Source organism: Engystomops pustulosus, chromosome 6, assembly GCF_040894005.1.
Source record: "Engystomops pustulosus chromosome 6, aEngPut4.maternal, whole genome shotgun sequence".
Classification (NCBI taxonomy): Eukaryota; Metazoa; Chordata; class Amphibia; order Anura; family Leptodactylidae; genus Engystomops; species Engystomops pustulosus.
Window position 1 is genome coordinate 136,854,185 of NC_092416.1, and position 27,441 is coordinate 136,881,625.

General features: G+C 43.8%; 1 protein-coding gene across 5 annotated transcripts in view; it reads left to right on the top strand.

Moving 5' to 3' along the window:
* Positions 1–13,949: 13,949 nt before the first annotated feature.
* Positions 13,950–27,441, top strand: part of GPATCH8 (G-patch domain containing 8) — a 36,210-nt gene continuing 22,718 nt past the window's right edge. Inside the window, exons 1-2 of one of the 5 annotated variants that reach the window (XM_072111237.1) lie at positions 13,950–14,078; positions 24,606–24,680. In XM_072111237.1, coding sequence (XP_071967338.1) covers positions 14,031–14,078; positions 24,606–24,680 — 123 coding nt within the window. In that variant the 5' untranslated portion in view covers positions 13,950–14,030. Of the gene's footprint in view, positions 14,079–24,605; positions 24,681–25,495; positions 25,534–25,584; positions 25,758–27,441 lie in introns of those variants that run through there. The other 4 variants (XM_072111238.1, XM_072111241.1, XM_072111240.1 and 1 more) reach the window with 4 other exon arrangements.

The following is a 27,441-nucleotide window of genomic DNA, read 5'->3' on the forward strand; positions in this document are numbered from 1 at the left end:
ACCCAAGTACTTATAAGACTTCACTGCCTCATCCCCTGGATAACCACTGGTTGAGAAGGAGGACTGTGCTTATAAAAGTCCACCACCATTTACCAGCATTATTCCTAAGGTGGTTTTGCTGGCACCAGTCCACAAATTTCCGGATCAGTTCTTTGTACTCGCTGTCGTTCTCACCTGTAATAAGGCCTACTATTGCAGAATCATCAGAGAACTTCTGGAGATAGCAGCTACATGAATTTTACCTGAAGTCTGCTGTGTACAATGTAAAGAGGAAGGGAGCCAGAACTGTACCTTGTGGTGCACCTGTACTACTTATCACAGTTTCGGACACATATATAATATATTTATGACATTGTCCTCTCTACTTTAACGTATATGTCCTCTCTACATATAGCATCAAACAACCTTTCTTAAAGTCAAGACATCAGATCGTGTAGCCTGTCTATCTGAATAAAGACATTTATTGGAATTGTGATGTTTGTATGCTTTCCTATGGTTTTCTGTGAAATGTTGTAAATTGCAATACAGAAATTAAATTCCACGCATTACCAAAAGGGGTGCCACCTCTCTGCCTTTTGAGCAAGGTCCAAAGGAACATATATTATATAACATATGATGGGAGGCTAGCCCAATTATTGAGAATTATTAGATTGCTTTTACATTGTGGTTGTTTTTAGTTTTGTAAATAACAAGAGCTCCCCCTAGAGGAAACTCCATGATTAGTTCAAATGTGTTCAGCATTGTGTTGCTTATGGCCAAAAGTTACAATGTACACAGCTAAGGCTGAGTTCACATTTATATTGGGGCTTTTCCCCAAACCTTTCTTCCCTTAAACCTCTGTTCCCCATTGACATTAATGCATGGCGTGTAGCTACCATTACTTCACTGCTATCAATAGCCGGGGAAAGTGCGGGCTGCTGCACGTTTTTTTTGCTATTCGGTAATGGTGTACAGTTCAAACAATCACTGGTGGAGTCCATTACATTTCTCTATTATGGAAGAGCATAATGGGCACCTAATCAGGACTGCATTAGCCATAAGCACTTTGGGGCCTGTGCCTATTGTGTCCGATTCCACACAATAGGCACAGGCCCTAAATTTAATCTCATCATAAACCAGATTACAATCTGAAAGTAATTCATAAAATACAGGATGGTATCCTTGTCATAGTATCTAGAATTGGGAGTCATTTGGACACATTTACTAAGGACCTTCCGCCAGTTTTCTGTCGGACATTGCATGTTCTTTTATCTGCAAACTGCTTGCACATATCTTGAGAATTGCCCGCGCCACATATGTGTTGTCTTTTGTGCCGCAGCTGCACCATTCTTCACATGACACAAAGTTCATCACTGGTGCACAGTCGGACCCTGCGCCGCATGTAACATGCAAAGTCCAACAGAAGTGTGTCCATGTTAAAGGTGCACCTAAAAAAGTTGGTGCAGTCTGTCGGAGCGGTGCAGGGAGCATCAGATTCATGAAGAACGGGCACCACAAATCATGAATCTGGCGCTCTCTGCCCACAACACCACTACATAGGGCAGTTTGCAATGTTTTTAGTAAATGTACCCTATGGTTTCTAGAATTGGGAACACAGGGCTAAGACCTTTTTTCAACTTCACCAATCCCATTGTTATTCTCTTCCTGGGAAGATATGGAGAAGATATGTGTATAAGTTTCTAATCCTTATTGAAGGTTGGGTATAAACAAGAAAGGGAATTGGTATGTTTATCAGACCTTCAATACAAGGCCTAGGAGGAGATGGGGAAAGTATAAAGATCATGTTATTTCCTAAGGACCCCTTGCTCCTTGTATTTTTGTACATATATCTTTTCTGCGTAGAGAATGTATACTTTCTGTTTTGAAATTTTTGTCAAATATTGATATAAATAAAGATGTTAAAAAAAAACAGGATCAATGCTGCCCCTGCTGGTCACTCTATTTTTTCAAGTCCTGATGGAATGGTAACAAGAATACAGACAGTACCTGTGTTACATACAAGATAGGTTCTGTGGGTTTGTTCTTAAGTTGAATTTGTATGTAAGTCGGAACTGTATATTTTATCATTGTAGCCCCAGCCACATTTTTTTGGTCTCTGTGACAATTGGATTTTAAAAATGTTGGATTGTCATAAGAACCAGGATTAACAATAAAGCTTCATTACAGACACATGTGATAACTGTTACAGCTGTTTATTGTAGCCTAGGGCTAAAGTACAGTAAATTACCAATATCCAGAGGTTTGTGTGTAACTAGGGGTCATCTGTAAGCCGGGTGTTCTTAAGTAGACCGCCTGTAACGTTCTTAAGGGACCGCCTGTAGCGTTCTTAAGGGACCGCCTGTAACGTGGCATGCTCTTTGTTGTGACTATTGCCATATAAACTGCAATATGCTTTAAAACAGTAAGGGACTGGTGGCCTAAGATCACCCCAATAGAATAAATTCTGCCAGCCCAATCTACAGCTACATGTACATATTACCTCTCACCATTCATAAATTCATGAAACTACGCACACAGTTTTCTGGAAGAACCTGCTGCCTTGCTTTTGCTTAGACTGTTACTATGTTGAGGAACCTATCTGTAGCCTAGGGGGGAATTTAGCACAAATGTGTGCAACATGCACCAGCCGTGACCATACCTCCCAACTTTTGCGTTGGTGAAAGAGGGACAAAAGATAATCAAATATTTTTGCCTTTTGCTACCGCCCCTTACAATCCCACATATTCTCCCCTTCAGAACACCCCCAGCTTCCTATCACATGATTGAGCCCCATACTACTCACTGGCAGCTCCTCCTAACATTCAGGACCCCTGATATTGTGCCTCCTCCCAGGTCCACCTTGTATGGTACCCCTCTGATTTTGTGACCTTCTGATATTGTGCCCCCCCCCAGCTCCCCCTCATGTTGGGCCCCCTCCAGCAGCACCCACTCATTGTTTTCCCCCCAGCAGCTCCCCCTCATATTACCTGCAGCTCCTTTGATATTATGCCCCCCAGTAGCCTCCCTCATATGTGTCGTCCCTATCCCCCTCCTTTTCTTGTTGCTGCTAAATAAAAAAAAAAAGTCTAGATAGAGCTGAAGTCCTGGGACATACCTCCCGCCGACTGAGATAAAGTCCAAAATCCAGGACTCACCAATAAAACACCACTTCTTTATTCAGGCCAAAACAGGATAAACGAGAGGTGCCGGCCACGTCACAGGCCAAAACCTCCTTTATCCTGTTTTGACCTGAATACCCCGATCCACGGGAGACAGCAGATCCCTTTGCTTGGATACCTTGTGGCCAATCCTTGTAAGTTTCATCTTGTTGTATGTGGGGGACGGTTGCCAGTCACAGACTCTCTTTTTTTCTAGTCATTTATCTTAGAATTTTCTCTTTTTTTTGCAACTTTTTTTGGCATATTCAATATATTTGTGCCTATATTTGCAACTTTTGCACTCGCACAGCAAAGTTAGCTGCTAACTTTAAAATCCAGATGTGAAAGTATACATATATATATAAAATTCAATTTTGGCACAAATCATTGTTAAAAAGTCGCAAATAAGCTCCAGTCCTTTAGAAGAAGTTGTATAAGAGTTTGAGTTTTTGAATAAAAGACTCAGCTGCCTGATATATCAACCTCTATCAAAAAAACAATAAAAGTCATGCACAAATGCACTAAAGATAAATGACCCCCATAGGGTGCTTAATGCGCAATTTGCTCCTCGGAAGTCCCAACTCATGTCTGTGACAGCTTACAAAGGGTTTTTTGCCTACATCCAAATTTACACAAGGCTGTTTTTAAAAAACGTGGTTAAAAAAAGAGGATAAACAGAAATCTTTACTATCTCTCCGCTATTGTTTTGGGTTCTCACATACAAAGTTGAATGATATTTCCGAGTGTAAAGCCGTTCAAACATAGCAGCAAGGTGGAAAAATAAGGCTTCATTCTACAAACTGTCCACAAGATGGCGCGAACCATCCACAGAGTGACGAGACGAGCTTCTATGGGGAAGATGTATTATTAGGCAGGATCTTGATCCAGTTTTGTTTTAGACTTTGTACTTCATATTTATGATAGTGGCTTAGAGAGCTTGATAAATGTGGCCCTTGAGGTGTTAATGTCTTCAGAGCTGAGATGTGACTTTTTAGTTGAAAAGTCACACAAAATTAGCGAATTCGTAGGAACTAGTTCCTAAGTTTATTGTATGCAAGGGAGGGACTGGAGTCGATTTGAAACTTTTTGAAAAATTCTGAAGACAAAGAAGTGCAATGATACTTTGTTGAGTTGTTTTTTTTTTACGCATTTGGAAAGTAGTTCCCTTTCTGTTTAAACGCATGTGTTTGTGGCCCTCCTGCCTCTATGTTGCGTTTTTGCCTTTTTAAAAAAACACAAACTTCTAAATGCATTGTGTCATGTTTCATCATGCATTTTTACATTTGCGTTTTGCTGGGAAGCAGTTTCCCTTAACTTTTTCATTAAAGTCCCAAGTTTTATTTGTTATTCAAGGGTGCAGAAGACAATTGCTTTAAACTGAACGCAAGAAAAAAACGCAATGCAGCACATCGTGTGAACGCGGCCTAAATCTTCCCCGATGACGCTAGACCTACCTTCACACAAACAAGTGTTCCTGATTTCAAGTCTTGTAGTGTAAATGTATATGTGAGGGGCCAAGCTCCTTCTCACAGTTTTTGAATTTAGTCTAAAAAAAGTGTAATATTCATGAGCAGTAGTGCACCACCATTTCACAAACTTTACAGAACATTTTTTTTAATGTTTGTATTGAATCTATCCACCATATCCTCATTGGGACTTAATAGGGTCTTTTAATACAGTGTTCCCCAACCACTGGCCTGTGGCCCACGACCGGGCCGTGGAGCACCTGGTCCCGGACCACGGCCAAACTGTACTCAAAAAATACAATACTCACCTCCCCCTCACAGCAGTCCTCTCTTCCTTTACTTCATTTCTGTGTTAACGTGCACTGGCAATAGAGCAGTGCATTATGTTATGACATTGCGTCTGCTGACAATAGAGCAATACATTAACGCAGAAGAGAAGTGAAGCAAGAGCAGACTGCTGCGGGGGAATGGAGAGGGTGAGTATGTTGTAGGAAAAGGGACATTGGTGTCCCCTCCAATATCCCCTTTCCTGTAGCATTTAGGGGGAAGGCATGCAGAAGAGGGTACATTGCAAGGGGGGCATGCTACAGGAGAGGGGACATTGCAAGGGGGGCATGCTACAGGAGAGGGGACATTGGAAGGGGGGTATGCTACAGGAGAGGGGACATTGGAAGGGGGGTATGCTACAGGAGAGGGGACATTGGAAGGGGGGCATGCTACAGGAGAAAGGGCATTGGAAGGGGGCATGCTACAGGAGAGGGGACATTGGAAGGGGGGCATGCTACAGGAGAGGGGACATTGGAAGGGGGGTATGCTACAGGAGAGGGGACATTGGAAGGGGGCATGCTACATCAGAAGGGATATTGCAAGGGGGGCATGCTACAGGGGAGGGGACATTGGAAGTGGGGCATGCTACAGTAGAGGGGACATTGCAAGGGGGGCATGCTACAGGAGAGGGGACATTGCAAGGGGGGCATGCTACAGGAGAGGGGACATTTCAAGGGGAGCATGCTACAGGAGAGGGGACATTGGAAGGGGGGCATGCTACAGGAGAGGGGACATTGCAAGGGGGGCATGCTACAGGAGAGAGGACATTGCAAGAGGGGGACATTGCAAGGGGGGCATGCTACAGGAGAGGGGACATTGGAAGGGGGGTATGCTACAGGAGAGGGGACATTGGAAGGGGGGTATGCTACAGGAGAGGGGACATTGGAAGGGGGGCATGCTACAGGAGAAAGGGCATTGGAAGGGGGCATGCTACAGGAGAGGGGACATTGGAAGGGGGGCATGTTACAGGAGGGGGGACATTGGGAGGGGGGCATGCTACAGGAGAGGGGGCATTGGAAGTGGGGCATGCTACAGGAGAGGGGACATTGCAAGGGGGCATTGCAAGGGGGCATGCTACAGGAGAGGGGACATTGGAAGGGGGGCATGGTACAGGAGAGGGGACATTGGAAGGGGGGCATGGTACAGGAGAGGGGACATTGGAAGGGGGGCATGGTACAGGAGAGGGGACATTGGAAGGGGGGCATGCTACAGGAGAGGGGACATTGGAAGGGGGGCATGCTACAGGAGAGGGGACATTGCAAGGGGGGCATGCTACAGGAGAGGGGACATTGCAAGGGGGGCATGCTACAGGAGAGAGGACATTGCAAGGGGGGCATGCTACAGAAGAGGGGACATTGCAAGGGGGGCATGCTACAGAAGAGGGGACATTGGAAGGGGGGCATGCTACAGGAAAGGGGACATTGGAAGGGGGGCATGCTACAGGAAAGGGGACATTGGAAGGGGGGCATGCTACAGGAGAGGGGACATTGCAGGGGGCATGCTACAGGGGAGAGGACATTGCAAGAGGGGGACATTGCAAGGGGGGCATGCTACAGGAGAGGGGAAATTGGAAGGGGGGTATGCTACAGGAGAGGGGACATTGAAAGGGGGGTATGCTACAGGAGAGGGGACATTGGAAGGGGGGTATGCTACAGGAGAGGGGACATTGGAAGGGGGGCATGCTACAGGAGAAAGGTCATTGGAAGGGGGGCATGCTACAGGAGAAAGGGCATTGGAAGGGGGCATGCTACAGGAGAGGGGACATTGGAAGGGGGGCATGCTACAGGAGAGGGGACATTGGAAGGGGGGCATGCTACAGGAGAGGGGACATTGGAAGGGGGGTATGCTACAGGAGAGGGGACATTGGAAGGGGGCATGCTACATCAGAAGGGATATTGCAAGGGGGGCATGCTACAGGGGAGGGGACATTGGAAGGGGGGCATGCTACAGGAGAGGGGACATTGGAAGGGGGGCATGCTACAGGAGAGGGGACATTGGAAGGGGGCATGCTACAGGAGAGGGGACATTGGAAGGGGGGCATGCTACAGGAGAGGGGACATTGGGAGGGGGACATGCTACATCAGAAGGAATATTGCAAGGGGGGCATGCTACAGGAGAGGGGGCATTGGAAGTGGGGCATGCTACAGGAGAGGGGACATTGCAAGGGCGGCATGCTACAGGAGAGGGGACATTGGAAGGGGGGTATGCTACAGGAGAGGGGACATTGGAAGGGGGGCATGCTACAGGAGAGGGGACATTGGAAGGGGGGCATGCTACAGGAGAGGGGACATTGGAAGGGGGGCATGCTACAGGAGAGGGGACATTGCAAGGGGGGCATGCTACAGGAGAGGGGACATTGCAAGGGGGGCATGCTACAGAAGAGGGGACATTGGAAGGGGGGCATGCTACAGGAAAGGGGACATTGGAAGGGGGGCATGCTACAGGAGAGGGGACATTGCAAGGGGGGCATGCTACAGGAGAGGGGACATTGTAAGCACGGGAGGCTTGATATACAGGAAAGGGGACAATATAAGTAAGGGGGAGGGGGCTTTTTCAGGAAATAGGACTATATAAGTTGGCCATAAGGGAGTTATGGTGGTGCATGCAAACATACATTTTTGGCTATGAGACAATGACACCAGAAAACTGGTCCCTGGGCAAAAAAAGGTTGGGGACCACTGTTTTAATTTTGACAGAGGACAGGCCATAGATCAACTTTTTTTTTAAAACTCGTTTTATTGAAAGTGTACAACAATCACAATAAAAGAATTTACCACAGTATATGATATTATGTTTTACATATCATGCGTACACAGATAAATACAACCAAAGAAAAACAGCAAAAACAAACTAAAAAGGAAACCAAAACTCTGCAGTGCTGCTGCTAAACCACCTCCATAGTTTTCCATTGTAAATGGGGTATCAGTTTAGAAGACCAGTTCCCATAAGTTATTTGATTACTTCATCCCTCCAATTTTTTTTTTTAGTATTCGCGTTGTTAAACATCCTGTAATGCCCTTAACTGTGACGTGAATGTATTTACGGAATAAAGTGTAACCGAGGAGTCACACCATTGTCCCCACACCTTATTAAACTTATCTGGACATCCTCTTCCCTTATATATCATGTCATGAAAAGGGAGGACCGAATTCACTAATTTCCTCCACATTGATAGGGATGGTGGTTGTGTCGCCATCCATTTTAAAGCTATGACCTTCCTAGCCAGAAACAGTACCTCTCTAAGAAATATCCGCTTGTGATGTTGCCATGCTTCTTCATCAACCACCCCCAATAAGCAGAGCTCTGGCGTAGATTGGACAGGTGTATTAAGTACATTAGTTAGCAGTAATATCACCTCCTGCCAATATGCCTGAATGGTCTGACATGTCCATACCATATGCCAAAAATCAGCATATACTGCAGAGCATCCCAGACATCCAGGAGTCTGCTTCCTTCCCATTCTATATAGTCTGGCTGGGGTCAAATAACATTGATGAAGAAAGAAGACTTGTATTAGCTTATTGTTAGCTGCTGGAGACACTAACATGGCTGACTCCAGGGCTTCCGCATATGTCTCATCCGTCAAACTAGGTATAAGGGTTTTCCAATGCTGAAGAGGGATTGGCCGAAACCTTGTCGGTAATAAGATGGGAATATAATATGGACACTAGTCCCCTAGGACCTTGTGATCTAAGTACCCCAATAAGTGGATAGCTTGATATGAGTAAGGGAGAATTTGGGTATTGTACCCCTAAGGCGTGCCTGAGTTGCAAATATCTGAAAAATTGTGTCTGTGGAATATCATTAGAGCTTTTCAGTTGCTCGAAGGAGTATAGAATAGAGTTGTCATAGAGGTCTCGCAATTCGCAGGTCTGGGAGTTTAAATATTTCAGGCAGGCTCGGATTATTCCACAATGGGGTCTCCGCAACTACTGCCGTAAATTTTGACAAAGACTTAGCCTGCTGCCAAATTGACCTAGCCAATTTGTGTATTGGCAGCAGTCGGCCCGAAATAAGGTGGGGAGTTTCTAAAACAGGCCACAGACAGTCTATCTTCAAGAAATGAGCCAAGTGGTTTTCCGAATTTGGCAGCGGATAGGGAAGAAGCCAGTGTCTAACATGCCTAAGTTGTCCTGCCAAGTAGTAAGTATGGAGGTCTGGAAGCGCTGTTCCTGCCATACTTTTTGGGCGTTGAAGGGATGTCAATAGATCAACTTTTTAATCAACAATAAACTTTAGGGCAAGAAATTTTAAGAAACAGTGTGTGCATGAGAGGAAGCGCATACATTATGGTTGCGAAGGACCCATGATAGAAGGTTACAATGTACTTGTATACGATGTCCAGCGCCACTGGAGACATATCAATTTAACCCCTTAAGGGTGCAGGGTTTTTTCATTAATTCACCTTCAAAAATCCATAACTTTTTCATTTGCACGTGTACAGAGCAGTTTGAGGGCTTCATTTCTGTGTAATAAATTTTACTTCTCATTTATTATTCCTTGCTGGAAAAAAAATGCAAATGTTTGGGAATTCTTTGGTTTGGTACAATCACGGTGATACCAAATTTACATAGGTTTTATTGTGTTTTAATACATTATTCAAATATTAAACTAATTTGTAAGGAAAAAAAATTGTTTCGCCATCTTCTGACAGCTACAGAGCTGTGGGAGATGTAATTTTTTGCAAAATGAGCCGACGGTTTCCTTGCTACCATTTTAAGGACTGTGCGACCTTTTGATTAGCTTTTAATTACATTTTCCATGTGATATAAAATGGTGTCAAAGTAGTGTTGCGGACATTTGGGTGCTATTTTCCATTATGGGGTTCACCACCGGCAATAACCATTTTTATATTTTGATAGATCGGGTATTTTTGGACGCGGTGATACCCAACATGCTTGAGATTTTGAGGGTTAATATTTTTAGCGGTGGGTGGCAATATGCAGCAAACCTCACCTCTATATATTAACCCCTTAAAGACATGGTAAAAGTTTTGTTTATTTATTAAAAAAAAGAAAGAAAAAAAAAAGAAAAAATTATGAATATTTGGAAAAATTTGTCATTTTCAAAATTCTAAATCATCGGGTTTTCAGGCAGATAGATTTACCACCTAAATAAGTTACTGAATAACATTTCCCATATGTCTACTTTACATTTTCATAAATTTTGAAATGTCTGGATAATTTATTTTGATGTCACGCGGCTTACAAATAGAATATTGGTTTTGTGCATCTTTAGAATTGACCATTGTGCTGATAATGACTGATTTGTCAGTAATATGTTAATTTGGCCCTAAAATTTACACATTTCCAAACGATAAAAGAAATCCCATCTTAAAATTTGTACAGCGATTTCTCCCGAGTGCAGAGACCCCCCACATGTGGCCGTTACTTGTTTTATGGGCGCACAGCGGGGCGCAGAAGGGAAGGAGCTCCCTGCAGCTGCTAGGATTTTAATTTCCTCATTGGCTCCTTTAATAGGCTATAATATTTAAACTTTTGCGTTATTGGGGCCATGTGACGCCATTTTTTGCGGGATGAGATGCTTTTTCCAGTGTTACCAATTTGAGAAAACCACCAATTCTACACTGGATTTTTAAACTTTTTTTTTTTGGCCTTCACCATATAGCCTAATAATCATGTTATCATTATTCTATGTGGATACCATACTTACATATTTATTCGTACGTTTTACTAAACGATCGCGGCTATTAAGCCTCTCAACGCCGCCGGCAAAGTCGCCGGTGGCGTTTAAAAGACGGCGGCGTGCGGGTGCCGCCATCTTTATTACGATCGCCGCGCCCCCGAACGTCATCGGGGGGCGGCGATCGGTTGCCATGGTAGCCTCGGGTCTTCTTTTGACACGAGGCTACATGGCTTCTCCAGATTCGTTACAATGAGAAAGTGGCTCATTGTAATGAATGTGCTGAAAAAATGCCATATATTGCAATACAGTTGTATTGCAGTATATGGTAGGAGTGGTCTAAAAAATAGTGAAAAAAAAAAGAAAAAAAGTTTAAAAAATAAAAAAAATTAATAAAATATTAAAAATTCTAATCACCCCCCTTTCCCTAGAACTGATATAAAACATAATAAACAGTAAAAATCACAAACATATTAGGTATCGCCGCGTCCCAAAATGCCCGATCTATCAAAATATAAAAACGGTTACGGCCGGCGGTGACCTCCGAGGCGGGAAATGGCGCCCAAATGTCCGAAATGCAACTTTTACACCTTTTTACATCACATAAAAAATGAAATAAAAAATGATCAAAATGTCGCACAGACCTCAAAATGGTAGCAATGAAAACGTCGCCTCATTTAGCAAAAAATGACACCTCACACAGCTCCGTGCCCCAAAGTATGAAAAAGTTATTAACTTCAGAAGATGACCAAATTTTTTTTTCTTTTTTTCTGTACACATTCGTTTAATTTTTGAAAATGTATTAAAACACAATAAAACCTATATAAATTTGGTATCACCGCGATCGCACCGAACCAAAGAATAAAGTAGGCGTGTTATTTGGAGCGAAGAGTGAAAGTCGTAAAAACTGAGCCCAGAAGAACGTGACGCACGTGCGTTTATTTTTCAATTTTTCCACATTTGGAATTTTTTTTCAGCTTTGCAGTACACGGCATGAAAATAAATAACATCACGGGAAAGTAAAATTTGTTACGCACAAAATAAGCCCTCACACAGGTCTGTACACGTAAAAATGAAAAAGTTATGGATTTTTGAAGTTGGAGAGCGATAAATGAGCGGAAAAACCCTGCGTCCTTAATGGGTTAAATAGCGCACACAGATTACAGCTTACCAAATCAGTCCCTGTCCCCAAAGGGGGTTCACAATCTTATCAACCTACCAGTGTTTTTTGGAGTGTGGGAGGAAACTGGAGGGCCCGGAGGAAACCACGCAAACATGGAGATAACATACAAACTCTTTGCATATGTTAACCCTGGGACTTAAATCCAGGTCCCCAGCGCTGCAAGGCTTTAATGCTAACCACTGAGCCACTGTGCTTCTTGTATTTAGGTATATAATTGGCTTAGCACACACTATATAGGAAATATTGGGGCAGATTTACTTACCCGGTCCATTCGCCATCCAGCGGCGCGTTCTCTGCGCTGGATTCGGGTCCGGCCAGGATTTATTAAGGTAGTTCCCCCGCCGTCCACCAGGTGGCGCTGCTGCGCTGAAAGGCATCGGAACGCACTGGAGTTCACTGGCTCGGGCTGAGTGAAGGTAAGTGCAAGCTCCGCGACAGATTTTTTGTTTTAAATGCGGCGGTTTTCCGAATCCGTCGGGTTTTTTGTTCGGCCACGCCCCCCGATTTCCGTCGAGTGCATGTGCCGATGCGCCACAATCCGATCGCGTGCGCCAAAATCTTGGGGCAATTCAGGGGAAATCGGCGCAAATCGGAAATATTCGGGTAACACGCCGGGAAAACGCGAATCGGGCCCTTAGTAAATGACCCCCATTGTATACAACGTATGTGCAAAAAATGTGTGCTAAATGACTGTGTATAAACTATTGTAAATGTAATAAAGAAATTAAAAAAGTTACAGCTCTCAGCGTCCAATATATCGGACGCAGAGACTTAAGAGGTTAACACTGCGGAGTGTAAGGCTCCAATCACGCATGTCAGAGCGCTGTGTCAGCTGGTCGCCTCCTGCTGTGTACCCGTTATCACCACCTCCTTAGTGATACCAGAGGAGAGGGTGGGTACAGCACTTCTCCTCAATACCAGCGCAATACAAGCCACTGGTAGTGGCAAAGAACTGGAGGATGCGGTAACTGAGGATGCAACTCATCAGCTTATGCATCCTTGGTTACCCGAAATAGGCTGTGGGGATCTTGCACGGGAGGTTTAATCATCTGGAGTTATTGTACAGTTATAAAATATACCAAATCTACAAATTAGACTTAAGTGCAAACCCACAGTCCTGATCTTCTATGTAACCCAGGGACTGCCTGTAGTCAGCCTATGCACATGAATAGGCTGAGACTGGCATAGAGCAGGAGGAGCTGAGCAGATTGCACATAGTGTCCTATCTGCAAGCAATATGCTATAAAGCAGGGGGAGCTGAAGATATAGCACATGTTAGCCTATATACACACTTCTTGTTATACAGCAGTAGTTAAGTCGATTGTAAAATTTCTTTTTTCTACCGCAGAATGTTATAGAGCAGGAGTAGGTTAGCATACAGTACATTTTGTTGTACCTGCAAGCAGCATGTTATAGAGCAAGAGGAGCAGAATAGATTAAAGCTGTTGTAATAACAGCAGGCAGCATGTTAACGAGCAAGGGGAGCATAGCAAATTCTAGTTTTCTTTCTGCAGGTAACACATTGAAGCTGAGCAAATTGTATATACTGTCCTATCTGCAAGCGATATGATATAGAGCTGGAGAAGCTGAGCAAATTGTATATACTGTCCTATCTGCAAGCGATATGATATAGAGCTGGAGAAGCTGAGCAAATTGTATATACTGTCCTATCTGCAAGCGATATGATATAGAGCTGGAGAAGCTGAGCAAATTGTATATACTGTCCTATCTGCAAGCGATATGATATAGAGCTGGAGAAGCTGAGCAAATTGTATATACTGTCCTATCTGCACGCGATATGATATAGAGCTATAGAGCAGTTAGAGCTGAAAAGAATGTTCATGGCGTCCTATCTGCATGCAGCATGTTATAGAGCAGAAGAAGCTGAGCAAATTGTATATACTGTCCTATCTGCAAGCGATATGATATAGAGCAGTTAGAGCTGAGAAGAATGTACATGGCGTCCTATATGCATGCAGCATGTTATAGAGCAGGAGGATCTGAGCAGATCTTGGCCTGTGATGATTACACAGTGTATGAGGGAGTGAGAAGCGCCGGGTTCTATCCACCTGCTGCTCGCGGGTTCTGTCATTCCGCTCCTCCTCAATGTCAGGACGTGACGCGCGCAGCCGGTAGGCGGAGCTCCAGCCCTACGTATGACATGGGTAGAATCAGTACGTGCCTCCGTCGTCTGGGCGTGGCTTATCTTGTGCGTCTTGCGGCGAATGGGCGGGGTTTCAGAGAGGCGATACTCGTTCCAGCAGACGCAGGAAGATGGCCGCGGATAGATTCTCCCGTTTTAACGAAGACCGAGACTTCCAGGTAGGCGGCGGCTCTGGATATGAGTGCAGGGAGAGGTGGAGGAGGGAGCGAGAGGTGACGGGTCTGCGCTGCTTCATGTCAGCTGCGGGCGGCTCTAGTCACCTGTTCACACACAGCGGATCTGTTTCTGGTCGCGGACGCTATTGCTGCGGTTTGTTTATCGTAGCTCAGGGTGTGCGTTACCTTATATGAACTCAGCCGCTGCTTGCAGGGAGCTCCTCCCCCAGTGCGCAGCCCTCCTCCCTGTGTCTGTCCTCCATTGCCCGGGAGCCAGTGGGTCAGTGTCATGTCCTGGACCTGCAGTCACCTCCTCCCTGGGTGTATGGGACAGGGGCATCCCCTGTATGTGATGGGACAGCAGGTCTCCTCCAGGCTGCCAGGGCTGCTGCTGGATGATGAATGTCCTTGGGATCAGTCCGGACTATGGGATTCATCATATCCAGTGTATAATGGCTCCATCTCCTCCTCACAATCTCCCCCGGGATATCCTCCTGCTCCATAGTTACCCGTCTTCCTGGTCTGCAGTTCTGATCACAGCAGGTTTCTGTGTCAGTCTGTTCCCCGGCTGCTGGTTACTATTCCCTTCACATCGGGCTTTGGTCCCCTTGTCCTGGGAATCTTTCCCTGTAAACAAAACTCCTGAGACTGCGCGGCGTGCCAGCTCCTGATGTCCGGCCAGTAGCCCCTGTATATTGTGCTATTAATAGGATGTATAGACATAACATATGTCCTGCCGGATCAGGTGTACAGCTTATATACATAGCGAGACGGCTCACATGCCTTATCACATCACTAGTACCTGTTATTACCAAACATTATCATATAACATATTAAGACTATAGCGTAGTCAGGATTCTGGAGTATTTTCCTCACCAAATGCTTCTACTTGAAGAAGTCTCCTGTTGTTTTTAGTGGGAATCGAATAGGGGAGATACTGCGTGGAAAGCTAAAACCACACAGGACCATAAGAAAAACCATTTTGGATCAGATTGATTAGTATGACAGAACACTTCCACTGGCAAGTTGCCAGATCAGAGCCGTATAAATCATCCATTCTTATCTTCCAGCTAGCTTAAAGGGATTGTCCAGGAGCAGGGAATTTTTAGGCATTGGAGTAGAAGAAATAAAGGAATACTTACCTCTCCGCACCCTCCAGTCTCGCTGGATACATCCTAATGCTAGATGCAGCCTTAGGCTCCATGCAAACATCCGTGTGAGCAGATGTGTGCCATGAGCCGCAAGCCGACTAGAGGGGGCGGGGGAGTGTTGCTCACTGCTTCTCTCTCCATAGGGAACAGAGGGGCTGCGCAGCAAAACCGGATGCACCGTTCATCTCTATGGCACCTGTGAACGAGCTGCCGTTTCTGCAGGTAGCTCGTGGCCACCATTTGCAGGCGTGTGCATGGAGCTTTGGGGTCAATTCCCATCTGTGTTTTGGTCTCTGTTTTACCGTTTCCTCTATTTTAAACTGATTTTAATTCTAACAGATGTCTGGATACATTAATAGCAAAGTATCACTTTTTTAGTGAAACCTTTAACTGATCCGTTAAAACTGCACAAGCTGCAATCTGGAATAGGAATATCTGGAATATGCAGCTCACGCACAAGGAAACAACGGGGCAGGCAGAATTCCGTCATTTTCAAAACTGTCCTAAACCATTTTCATTCACTTCTGTGACGAGAGCCGTTGCCTCAACGCAAAAACTGTCTGGCAAAAGTAATTGTAACCCGACCTAATTTTGTCCCACTTTTCTGGTGTAAAATTATCCAAAGCGCGACCAGGCAGTCTTATACTACGCCATATTTATTACAGTGCAGCACTCTTGTTACTTTTGATAAATCTGCCTCATTGCCTGTGTGTGACGTAGGAAAGCATTTTCCATGGTCACGGATAGCACTTGGTTAAATTCTTCATTTGTGTACAGAGAGCCGGTTGGACATGAGTGAGTTTGTTCTCACTAGCCCGCTCTATGGGGGACATTTATCAGGACTTGTACGCCAATGTTTTGCCTCACAAGTCCTGAAATAATTGCAATTATTGCGATTATCATCCCCTTCGCGCAGTCTCTACACCTTATGGACAGAGGAGGGTGGGGTGTTCCTGTGTGCTTGCTGTGAACCCGTGAAGGTACTACTATGCAATTACAGCAAGCAAGTTGGCTCTCTGCCTGGAGTAAGGGCGGGATGAGTTGGGTGGGGGGTAGGGGAGTCAATAAATTATTGTACTGAAGAGCCTGCTGGGGCTCTAGTACTGCCCCCAGAGCCCCTGCAGGCTCATTTGCTTGTCTGCTTGGTGGCATTCAACAGGAAGCTTCATTGTTTACTTCCTGTAGTTTAACAGTCCATGGTCATGTGACATCCCACAGGTGCAGAGCTCATTATGAGACACACTGTAATCAGAGCTGTGTGATGCTAATGAGCTGTGCTCCTGTGTGACATCACAGGACCATGGACCGTTGTTTAGAGGAAGTAAACAATGAAGCTTTCTGACGGCAAGAAGACAACGAGCAGAGATCTAGAAAACTGAAGAATTGATGCAGAAAGTTTGGAAAAGTACACAAACAATATTTAATTATTTGCTGTAATGTGTAAAATGGACAACCCACTTTAACCTTGCTAGGACGCAAGTGTATGTGGTTTCCAGTAAAACCTAATATGTGTAAATGATTTCTTCTCTGGTTATGTGTTTTATTTTTTGTTTTTGCGTACAAAGGATTTTTTCCCAAAGGTTTTGATTTAGGGGGTAAAAACCTAAAGGGGTATTCCCACCTCAGCTACTACAGTTAATTTAATCTCTTACCCCCAAAAAACATTTCTTCAATGCATTGTTATCTTTTTTTTAAATTAACTTTATTCCCATAACAGTGTAAATGGGGCTTACCTGCCCCCTAGTAATGACCCCCTGTAAAGACACTAGATGCATCCAACTCTCAGCAGCTTAGAATGAGGCCTTGTGTGAACGCGCATAGTTAGCGCATTTCCTGGTCGATCAACCCCTTACCGCGGGAGGGCTGTGTACTGAAGGAAGCTGGCACTAGTAAGTTCTCTTCAGCTAGTAGTGCTGGCTTGCTGCAGTATACAGCTGTCCCGTGGTAAGGCTTGATCCACCAGGACTGCTGTGAAGCTACTGCGCATGCCCAGCAGCCGTCCTAATCTAGCGAGGGAGGTATATGTGAACTGCGGATGCGCTAGCTATGCACGTTCACACACTCCCGGCAGGTTCAGAGAAGCCTCATTCTAAGCGCCTGCATGGCCACCGCCGCTCTTCAGCGGTGGCCGTATCTAGTGATAAGAGGGCCGCAGGTAAGCCCCATTTACACGGTTATGGGAATCGAGGTAATTTTTTAAAAATAACAATGCATTGAAGAAATGTTTTTTGGGGATAAGAGATTAAATTAACTGTAGTAGCTGAGGTAGGAAATACCCCTTTAACTGTGTTTCCATGATGATGTGCTGTTTTTCATGCTTTTCATCCTATTGCAGATGTAAATGAGCCCCTGATGACATCACATTTGGGTCTTGCACAATGATACATATGCAGTGCACACTTTGCCCTTGTCCGAAGACAACTTAAAATGTATAGGAGGTGGGAGGGATGCAATAAAGATCAGGTGACCTGTGGCAAGCAGTGGGTGCAGTCATTAGTCCCTTGTAAAACCTATGGAAGTCTGCAGTGCAGGAATTTACTGGGAGCATTCATATACACCACAATAATTCATGAATGAAAAGTGATCTAATGATGGAAATACGGTTGCAGATTAGATACACAGATCTTGCCAAGATACTGCTGTTTGGCAGCAATTGCCACAAAATGATAGTAAGTTTTGTGGTAATCTATTCAAATACACAGCTCGGAAATGGCCTAAAATTTTGACCTTCTCTCTTTGTGTATTCCTCTTGGAGACGCAGGTTCAGTGGCTGCACATGTGTTAATATACTACACATTGACTTGGCTGCAGGTGTCCATTTTGCTTCTATTTGAGGAACTTGGCCCTCAGCTGTTCGCGGGTATGTCCCCTTTACCAGTAATAGTTTTGTGCTTTGGCTTGTCAAGTAAATGAATGTCGCACAAGAGGACTTGATGACACGTACCATAAGTGCTCATGTCTGTATGGTTTATTAAAGAAACTCTCCATCCAGCCTCTCATTGAGGTCAGCAATAACATATCGTCACCTTCCTACAGCAGTGCTGGCATATAACGGTAACGTCTGTTCTTCTGCTCCTAGTTGTGTTCCTGCTTATACTCGAGTCCATTAGCAGCAGGATTTGGTGCTCAGGTCAGAACCGGGAACATTTGGGTAACGCCAAGAAAGCACATTAAATATGTAATGAATGGTAAATATTTACAAAGTATTCCCTTTCCCATCCTGAATGTCACCTCTGCCGTGGATGAGACAGTTGTGAGTCTGTTCCTTCTGAATAGATATCCGGGGACTGCCTTACAAGGTAGTTAAAAATGGTTTTCCTTATCCCATCCTGGAAAATTTATTTGTGGATTTTCCCAGAATGCCCTAGTGGATCGCCAATGGCTAGAAGTCTCCACATGCCTACATGGCAGCATTAATTGGCAGACTCTGTAAGGAGAGGTCTTACTTCCTGGTCATAGTACAGTTTCCCAATGTAGAGTGACAATTCTCAATATGTTCAAAGAAGCAATAAAGGCACCAAGTACATGTGATTTATGGAAGAGAAAAAGAAACTGGAGTCCTATCACTACCTGTCTTTTTGTCAGCCACTTGATGTAGTATTTAGATATTAATGCCCTACAATTCTGGTGCTCACTTTGTTATCTTTGGTGGTGACGTGAGAGGTATCACAGCCAAAGTAAAAACTGCTTTCCTTCCTTTCATGCAACACAACTATATAGCACCCTGCAAATATTTTGTATAGGCTGCACTTTATCTGCCATTGCAGCTGGAAAAAGACTCCTTTTTGACTTATAGATTTCTCCTATGTTCTTTTCCTCTCTATGCAGCTATCAATCCCACAATGCTTCAGCATTGCATCACTTGACCATCCAGAGACATTGGGGCAGATTTATCAAGCTGTCTAAAAGTCAGAATATTTCTAGTTGCCCATGGCAACCAATCACAGCTCCCGTTTAAAATATTCATGAGCACTGGTGAAATGAAAGCTGAGCTGGGATTGGTTGCCATGGGCAACTAGAAATATTCGGACTTTCAGACAGCTTGATAAATCTGCCCCATTATCTTCTCCATAATGTATACAGTCCATGAGGCTGAGCTGTGTGACCGAAACTTGTCTAATGATTCGTAACTGAGAAGTTATCAAACTACAGGACACATTGTTGTCACATTGTTATGTCACGGTGTAGCTGGTAGAGACCTAGTTAAAGATTCCTTGTTCTGAGATGTGGGGCCGTGCATATGCAATGGATCCCATAATCCCCTGGATTATATGAGCTGGCTTATTGTCCTGCTGCTGGGCATTAATATTTTCAGGTCTAAGTAATAAACCCAGCATTTGTGTTGAGGTTGCACGCTAGATACTATACCGGGCCTTTCTATTAGGAGGTGTTTGGTGAGGATCACAGGGCACAATATATATGGCAATTTACTGCAAATAAACAAGTCCTTCAAGAGTTTGTTTATATTTAGCAGATATACAGTGAATTTTCCACTCCAGAAATGTATGTGGAAAGTCTGCAGCTTATTGTATTGTTAGACTTCATTCACATTCCCTCTTTTGGACACCTTTAGTGTGTAGATTAGGAAAGCTTCTGTTACATGCAGCAGGTAACACTGGATGAATCTGCACAATATCATCCTTCTTCCTGCCAGAGAGCACAGTATATGCTAGGCGGAGGCCAAAATAGTCGATGGGGACAGTTGCCACTGTATGGCACCCATCCCGAGCCTCTGCTGATTGTTCACTGTGGATATTTCCCTGGTGATATAACTGTCCATGTATGGATAGTTGGGTCACTCGGGAGATGCCCAGAACATCTGCAGCAGCCAATCACTGCCTCCTCCCATTGTTCACTCCTCCTTCCGGTTTTAGTGTGGGAGGAACTAAACTAGAGGCTGTATCCTTACTGTATGAGTATACAGCGGGATCTACTGCTGCCCTCCATTGTAAGGAAATGTTGCGAATCCTCCCTGGATGTATACACACTGCAGTAAGTTTTACTTACTGTTTTTTTTTTTTTTATAGTGTCTAAGTTGGGTGTTTCCAATACACTTAGACTAACTTACATTCTTTAAGTAGACATGTCATCCAGAAGAGTGTCTTACCTTGTTCAGGAAGAAGCAGCTCAGCACTTCTCCTCCTGACTCACATTCCAGGTCATGTTCCTACACACGGATGTCACCAATCATCTTCATGTGCCTGGTTACTAATACTCGTCTTGTACCAGCATTTCCTAACCATTCTCTTTAAAGGGATTGTCGTTTTATAGACTCTTATCGTCAAATTGTCCCATCGGTGGTCGGACCACACTTATTGGTAGTACAGGACACTAGGAAAAGACCCACTGGAGCTGAGGGGAGACACGGGGGCACAGCTCTTCCCAGGCACTACAAGCACTTTTGGTTTGAGGACTGGTTGAAGCAGTTTGTTTCCCGGGGATTGGACATTTGAGGAGATGCATCAACAATGTATGTGATAAAGCAGCAAACAACTTGATGTATAGTCTATAAAAGCAGTGGTGCTTGGTTACACACCCCTCCATATTTTCCTGACTTATTGGATGATGCTGGGATGAGGCCTCTAAACCTGTGTAGCAATTCTCTGAATAGGAGTTCCTGAAGGAATTGCATTATATGGACCCTCCTCATAGTAACCTGCTTTCTGTTCTGCATGTGATACGCGTTCAGTCCCGCTGCCCTTCCTGTTTTTGCTTTCCAGTCCTCCTCTGGATTGATATCATCTTCTTGTCAGCATGCATATTGGGGCCAAGTATTCTCAACACGGGCGTAGCCCTGATTGTGAAAGTATTTTGGACGCCATCGACCTAGTTATTTGCTGGGATGTAGTTGAGCCAATGCTTTTGCACACAGCCATATACAGCGTTTATCAGATTCTGCCTCAGTTACATAATAAACTTTGGTTTTTATATCCTGCAATATACCCTGCATTTATTGTAAGACACCGTGGCTGCATGTCCGGTCTGTATTATTCTTGTACAATGCTATAAATAAGTATATATGTACATTTTGGACATTGATATGACGACCATATCCTTGCCTTGGCCAAAGAACTGGAAATCTCTTCTGAATACATTTTCAATCAACGACTTGTGTGAAAAAACCCCAGTACAGTTTATAGTGTCTGGCAGCTGTCAATGGTATGACCTATCAAAATAGTGACGACAACCTCTCTTCTGCAGTTAGTAAACGGTGTAACAGTCCTGCCTGATGACTGCCTTTCTGTGAAAAAGGACAAAATCTCTGTCCCTGGAGTCTCCGCTCTTTACAAGCAGTGAAGATGTCACGTCTGCACCAAACCCTGGGCTAACATGTGACTGCCAGGGATTATCAAGCATAAGTTCTTCTATTTCTGCAAAAGCAGAAAAACCCCAACAATTTTTTTGGGAAAAATCGCCTCCTTCACTGTTGTTCACTGTTGTTTTTAATTGCTGAGATCACATGCCCGATTGCGTATGCGTTTCTATAAAACCCATGTGACCAGTAACCACAACGTGTTCTTATGCATCTGGTCTTTGTGGTGTAGCATAGTCCTTATGGCTACTTGAAGGATGGGTCCTACCTATCCAGTAACGCCATTTGGGCAGTCCTATAAAATTAGACCTCCCACTCGCGTCTCCAAGACTTCTCTAGAGCTGCACCAATTCTATGGAATGCTCTGCCCCGGACTATCAGACTAATACCTAACCTCCAAAGTTTCAAACGTGCTCTTAAAACCCATTTCTTTAGGCAAGCCTATAACACTCATTAACTGCATGAAGTTTTAACTCTTCTACTAACCCGTCCTGTGTCGTCCTCCCATCTGTTATCCAGCAACCAACAGGCACCAGACTTCTCTGCAGTCCCATTCACCCTGGACCTGGTATATAAGATGACGGCTGAGTGGTTCAAGCGACAGCAATTCCATTTATTATATTTTGTTCTATTCCCTAAGAAGAATGGCTTGACCATTAAAAATTCTTTTACCTCGTGTTACCCCATCATCTTCATAAACCGTAAGCTCTGGCGAGCAGGGACCTCACTCCTGTTGTTCCATACAAATGTTGTGCCCTGTTACATTACATTTGTATTTGTTTCCTATGATTTGTAAAGCGCTACGTAATATGATGGCGCTATATAAATAAAGATTATTATTAATTAAGGCCTACGGGCCCAGGGAATACACTGTCAATCACGTGTCCATACACCTACACAAGGAGGTCTATGAGAGGAGACAGCAGAAGACATCTGGAAGTCATATACCATAAGGCGCTATGTAACAATGCACCCTGGGGAACTTTTCCCTACTGGGCGTCAAGAACTTGTCATGTTTGCTCTTTTTATGATCTTGTTTTGTGAAGAGACTTGGCATGCATTTTTAACCGCTTAATGACCAGGTTACCACGTTTGGTATGGGTGAACGTCTATAACATTTTTCTGTGTGGTGTCAAGACTTTTATGTTGCATTTTTACAATATGGTTGCCTATGAGTATATGTGCACGACGATGTCATTCGTCTAGGTCAGCCTTTAAAGGGTTTTCCAGTAATATCTATTGATGGAACAAGTCATTAATCAGGAATTGGTAATTCCAATGCTCCCCCTTAGATCATTGAAGATCTTCTATAATAGTGAGGAGAATCTTCTGCCTGATACAATGTTATCTTGGCTTCCCCTCTCCTGCAGAACCTTCCATCACTCTTCCTTTTATCTGTCAGAATTTGATTTCCCCACAGATATTCTCTCATTACCCAAATCTCTGCAGCTGATAAAGGTAATAAGCGGATGTTAGGGAATTGCTGTGAATGCTATACAGCTGAAATCTCCGGGCTCCCTCACTTCTGTTACATTGTATTCCTTTTGTTATGAAAATCCCAATTGTTGTTGTAAATATTATTGTTGTTCGTATTCCTGATGGTGTTGGTGTACCACTTATGGGAAAGTGTTTTCTCATAGCTTGTGGTTGCTTTTCTGGGTCCTCAATAGACTCCAGATTGTGAACATGCTGAAACCATCTGCAAACGCTCGTCCTGAACTTCTTTTGGAAAAATCTCCTCCTTCACTGTTGTTTTTAATTGCCGAGTAGGAGGCTGAGATCACATGCTGTGCGCTGACAAAATATCTATGCGAACAATCATCCCAGCTGCCTCATCCTCCCAGTGATCCCACTCGTGCACAGGCATTTGTTTCTTTGTGCCGGTGGTCCATTGGTACTTGGTGACCGGCATTGTGTAATATAATATAGAACAATTCCATTAGCAGAAGTATGTAAATGGGTTTCTGTATGTGATGGACCACTACAGTTTTTCCTCCCTTCTCCTTCAAACACATGCATGCTCTACTCGGCTATGCCAAGCATCAAGATGTAAATGGCAAGTCCGGTGCCGGAGACTTCTACCAGGGAGAACAAAAACCCTACCCACAACTTGTCAGGAAGAGTTGGGTGTCACACCCCCCCCCCCCCCCCCCTTACACAATAGTAAAGCTTTCCCCACTAAAATAGTTGGGTATTGATGTTGTTGTGTTTTTTTTTTTTTTTTTTTTTCCCCGGAACTGGTAGATTTTATAATTGTAATTACAGACCAAAAAAAAAAATTTCATCCCAGGGACAATTAGATTTTCAAAGGTTTGTGTCGTCATGGGAACAAGGATATCAATAAAGCTTTTCAGACATTCGGCCACTATTTTCTGTTATGGGGTTCACGGCTGGGAATAACTGGTTTTATGATTTTTGATAGATCCGGTATTTTGAGATGTGGCGATAACATGTCTCTAATTTTTACTGTTAAGTTTATTACGTTTTAAATCCGTTCTAGGAAAAGGCGGGTGATTTTTAATTTTTACTTTTGGACCCTCTAGCATTCTTTAGCCCTAAATGGTCTGATTGTTCTTACCATATATTGCAATACTACTGTATTGCAGTATATGGCATTTTTACACAGTATTCATTACAATGAGGTATTGGCTGGAGGGTTGTAGACCAAGCACACTTATATGCAGGTATGTGCCTCCTATAGCAGGATAATTTTATTTATTTTTTTTAAGCTTATGTCCTTGTTTTTACAAAGAATGGCTTTCAAAAATGTGAAAGTGAGCCTAAGGGGATCTGGCCTCTATAGCTGTTAATTGAGCCTGGTGCCCCTCAGGCTCATTTGCATTTTTTTTTCCATGGAATATGTGTGCTTGGGTTACAATCATTACTTCTGCTGATAAATTTCCTGAATTTCACAATGTGAATTTCAAGCTCTGCAAGTGCGGATGCCTTCCACCATGCGTTGCCTTAGATGCTCATTCTCCTGCAATAACTTGGTATAGACTTGGGTTAAAAAATGTTGGTTTTTTTAAAAAAAAAAAGACAATTTAACTTTGCTTTTGTCTTTAGGGTAACCACTTTGACCAGTATGAGGATGGACATCTGGAGATTGAACAAGCCTCTCTGGACAAGCCCATTGAATCGGTAAGAGGAGGCAATTTGGGCAGGCATTTATAACACTTTTGTTTGGCCAACAAGATCTAGCACTTAGGAGATGTAGGTGTTCAGCATTTTAAAAAAGATCGGTGTTAGGTTTTTTTTTCTTTTGAAATTTGTCCCTTCAGAATTGAAAGAACTATGCATTACTACAGAAGGAATAGAGGCATGTTTTAGTATTTTTTATTTATTTTATTAATCTTTAGGATAGCTCAGGGCATAAATGAATTTATAGCCAAATCTGGCAAAATCCACCTCTATATTTACAGTGGGTCTGTCACCTGTACATGGCGGATGCAGACAGATTACAGTCCTGTCTTGTCTGAGGAGGCCTGAGCTCCCCCTGTCTGCTTCCACTGTGTGTATGTGATAAGTCTACTGCAAGTGATATGCACATTGGACCTTAGCTGTACCCTGCAGTCTGAACCAGTGTCCTAGCAAGCCCAGGACTTTGGATTGTAGCACGTAACTTGATCAGGAAGTTTGTACATCTCTGGCTATATTGGCAGCCCCACCTTCCTGACTTGTGGATGCTCTGATGCTTTTTTTCTTAATATGGGCTGAAGGGTTGGTCCCAGATTTGTCTTTAATACCCATCTACATTAAAAGTTCTCTTTTTAATCTAAATTAATGGGCATATATACCATGACTCTAAACGGGCGGCAGGAATAGCTAAGGAACAAGGTGCATCTCCCTGCTGAAGTGTAGGTCTGTGTTGTGTTTGTGTGTGTGTGTGTCTGTGTGTAGATGGTAATACAGAACTTTACACAACTTTGGCCCTATCTGGCCTTTCTCTTCCACAGCAGTTGATCCCAATATTAGCTAAGCTGCTCATGACCTGGTTTGTATTGCACGCTCTGCCTTTTTTAATTTTTTTCTTTTTTATATATATATATTTATACATTTCCTTTCTTATTTTTTTTCCTCTTACCGCTCACTGCTAGAGGGTCCTGCAATGTGCAGTGTTGCTGCTCCCCCCAGCAGTGAAAGGGTTAATACTCTAGGACTACTTTCCTCTACCCTTCTCCTTTCTGTTATGGTCCAGTGAACACCACGTATATATTTGTGTGTATATATTATCTTCCCTTTCTCTGCTATGTGCTGGCATGTTGCTAGCTAAAGTGCGCACAAGGTAATGCTGCAGAGGTGGTCACCGCTTCACACACAGATTTAGGGCTGGGGACAGGCTGCATCTACCTGCTCCTTTTCAGTCCTTCAGATTTGAAGTTTTGTAAGGCATACACAAGACTGTTCCTTATCAAAGCATCAAAATAAGCAGAGGGTCTACATTGGTCTACAGGGATTACACTGAAGGGTTACCCCATAATGAAATACTAATCTACTCGGCTTCAAGATTATCTATCTATTGCAGACACCTTTGTGTTATAGCGACTCCTGTTTTGTTTTTTTTGTTGCTCAATTCTTGCCGGCCTGTACAGTCACAGGACTGCTGTGGCTAGGTGGTCATCATTATAAGAAATAAAAAAGTCCAGATTGTGCAGTAACATAATATCTAGAACATTTTTTAGAGGTTTATGTGATCTAAATGGAAAGCACTTTAAAGGAAATCGAACATTATAGACCAGGGACACTTACTCATAGTTCCAGGCACTTGCACTGTGGTAATCTTGTATCTCCTCCCTTTGAAAATCAACTTTTAAAACTATTATAATGAGTTATCAAAGGCCTTCCATGCTTTGAAAATGCTGAGTAAGCAGGGGGGATGGTGGGACAGTGTAACAACTGATTATCTACATAAGGCCTGTGGGTAGATCATAATTAGCTTTTGGCCTGGAAAACCTCTTAGGGTTAAAACAGATGGCTGTGTTCAGTCCATGAATTACGGACCTGCAGTGCCCCAATTTCACAGATCGAACACCGACAGGACTCTTTTTATCATGGTCAGTTATGATGCATGGAGTCCTTTCTTTCCTGCGGTCCGTGGTGTATGGATCGACCATGGTTTTGTTGCCCAACTACCACCACAAAAAACAACAAAAACCTATCAGTATAGGCTTATATATGGGGTTATCTATGGAAATACACACAGCTGGATCTCAAGTTGTTTTCCTGCGGTTTTCCCTGACCTTTACGTAAGTCATGCATTGTATTCTTGGTTCCGTGGAAAGACTAGTGCCGTTATGTATAGTAAGCCTCAGTTTTACATTGAGCTGTAGGGATCAGGTAGTGATGTGGGAGTGTTAGCCGGCCTCTGCAGCAATACCTGTGAGGAATAGTGTAGGGTTGGGCTATGGCTCTTCTGCTCCACGAGTCTACAGATCCTGGTCTTTGTATCTCAGACTTAAAGATTAGTTGTGTGAGGAATCCGTGCCGCCTGTCCTTACCATTCCTAGTGCCTGCTTTACCATGTGATTTTTGCAGGCCCCAAACATCTCCTTGTATCATCCCATATCTAGTATAGAGTCCAGATTCAATCAGATATTACTTAATATTGTGGCAGGATGGTAACCCAGACCACAATGCGCTCTCTGAATTCCTGCCCCTTCCAGTGTAGTGTCCCAGAGGACTTGGCATTGTATCTGATGAAGGGAATAAATGGGAGGTCATCAATTGACTTCAGTGCAGCTGGCGGGATCTGTGGACTCTGTGACCCGGCTGGCCCCAACTTGACCAGCGTGAACCCTTCCACTGCCAGGGGCTCTTACCAGCATTTTTAACGAGTAAAGGGCCCGCAGGCAGTAAGAATGGTTATCTGTGCCAAGTTGGGTGCCATTTGGCATAGCCTAAC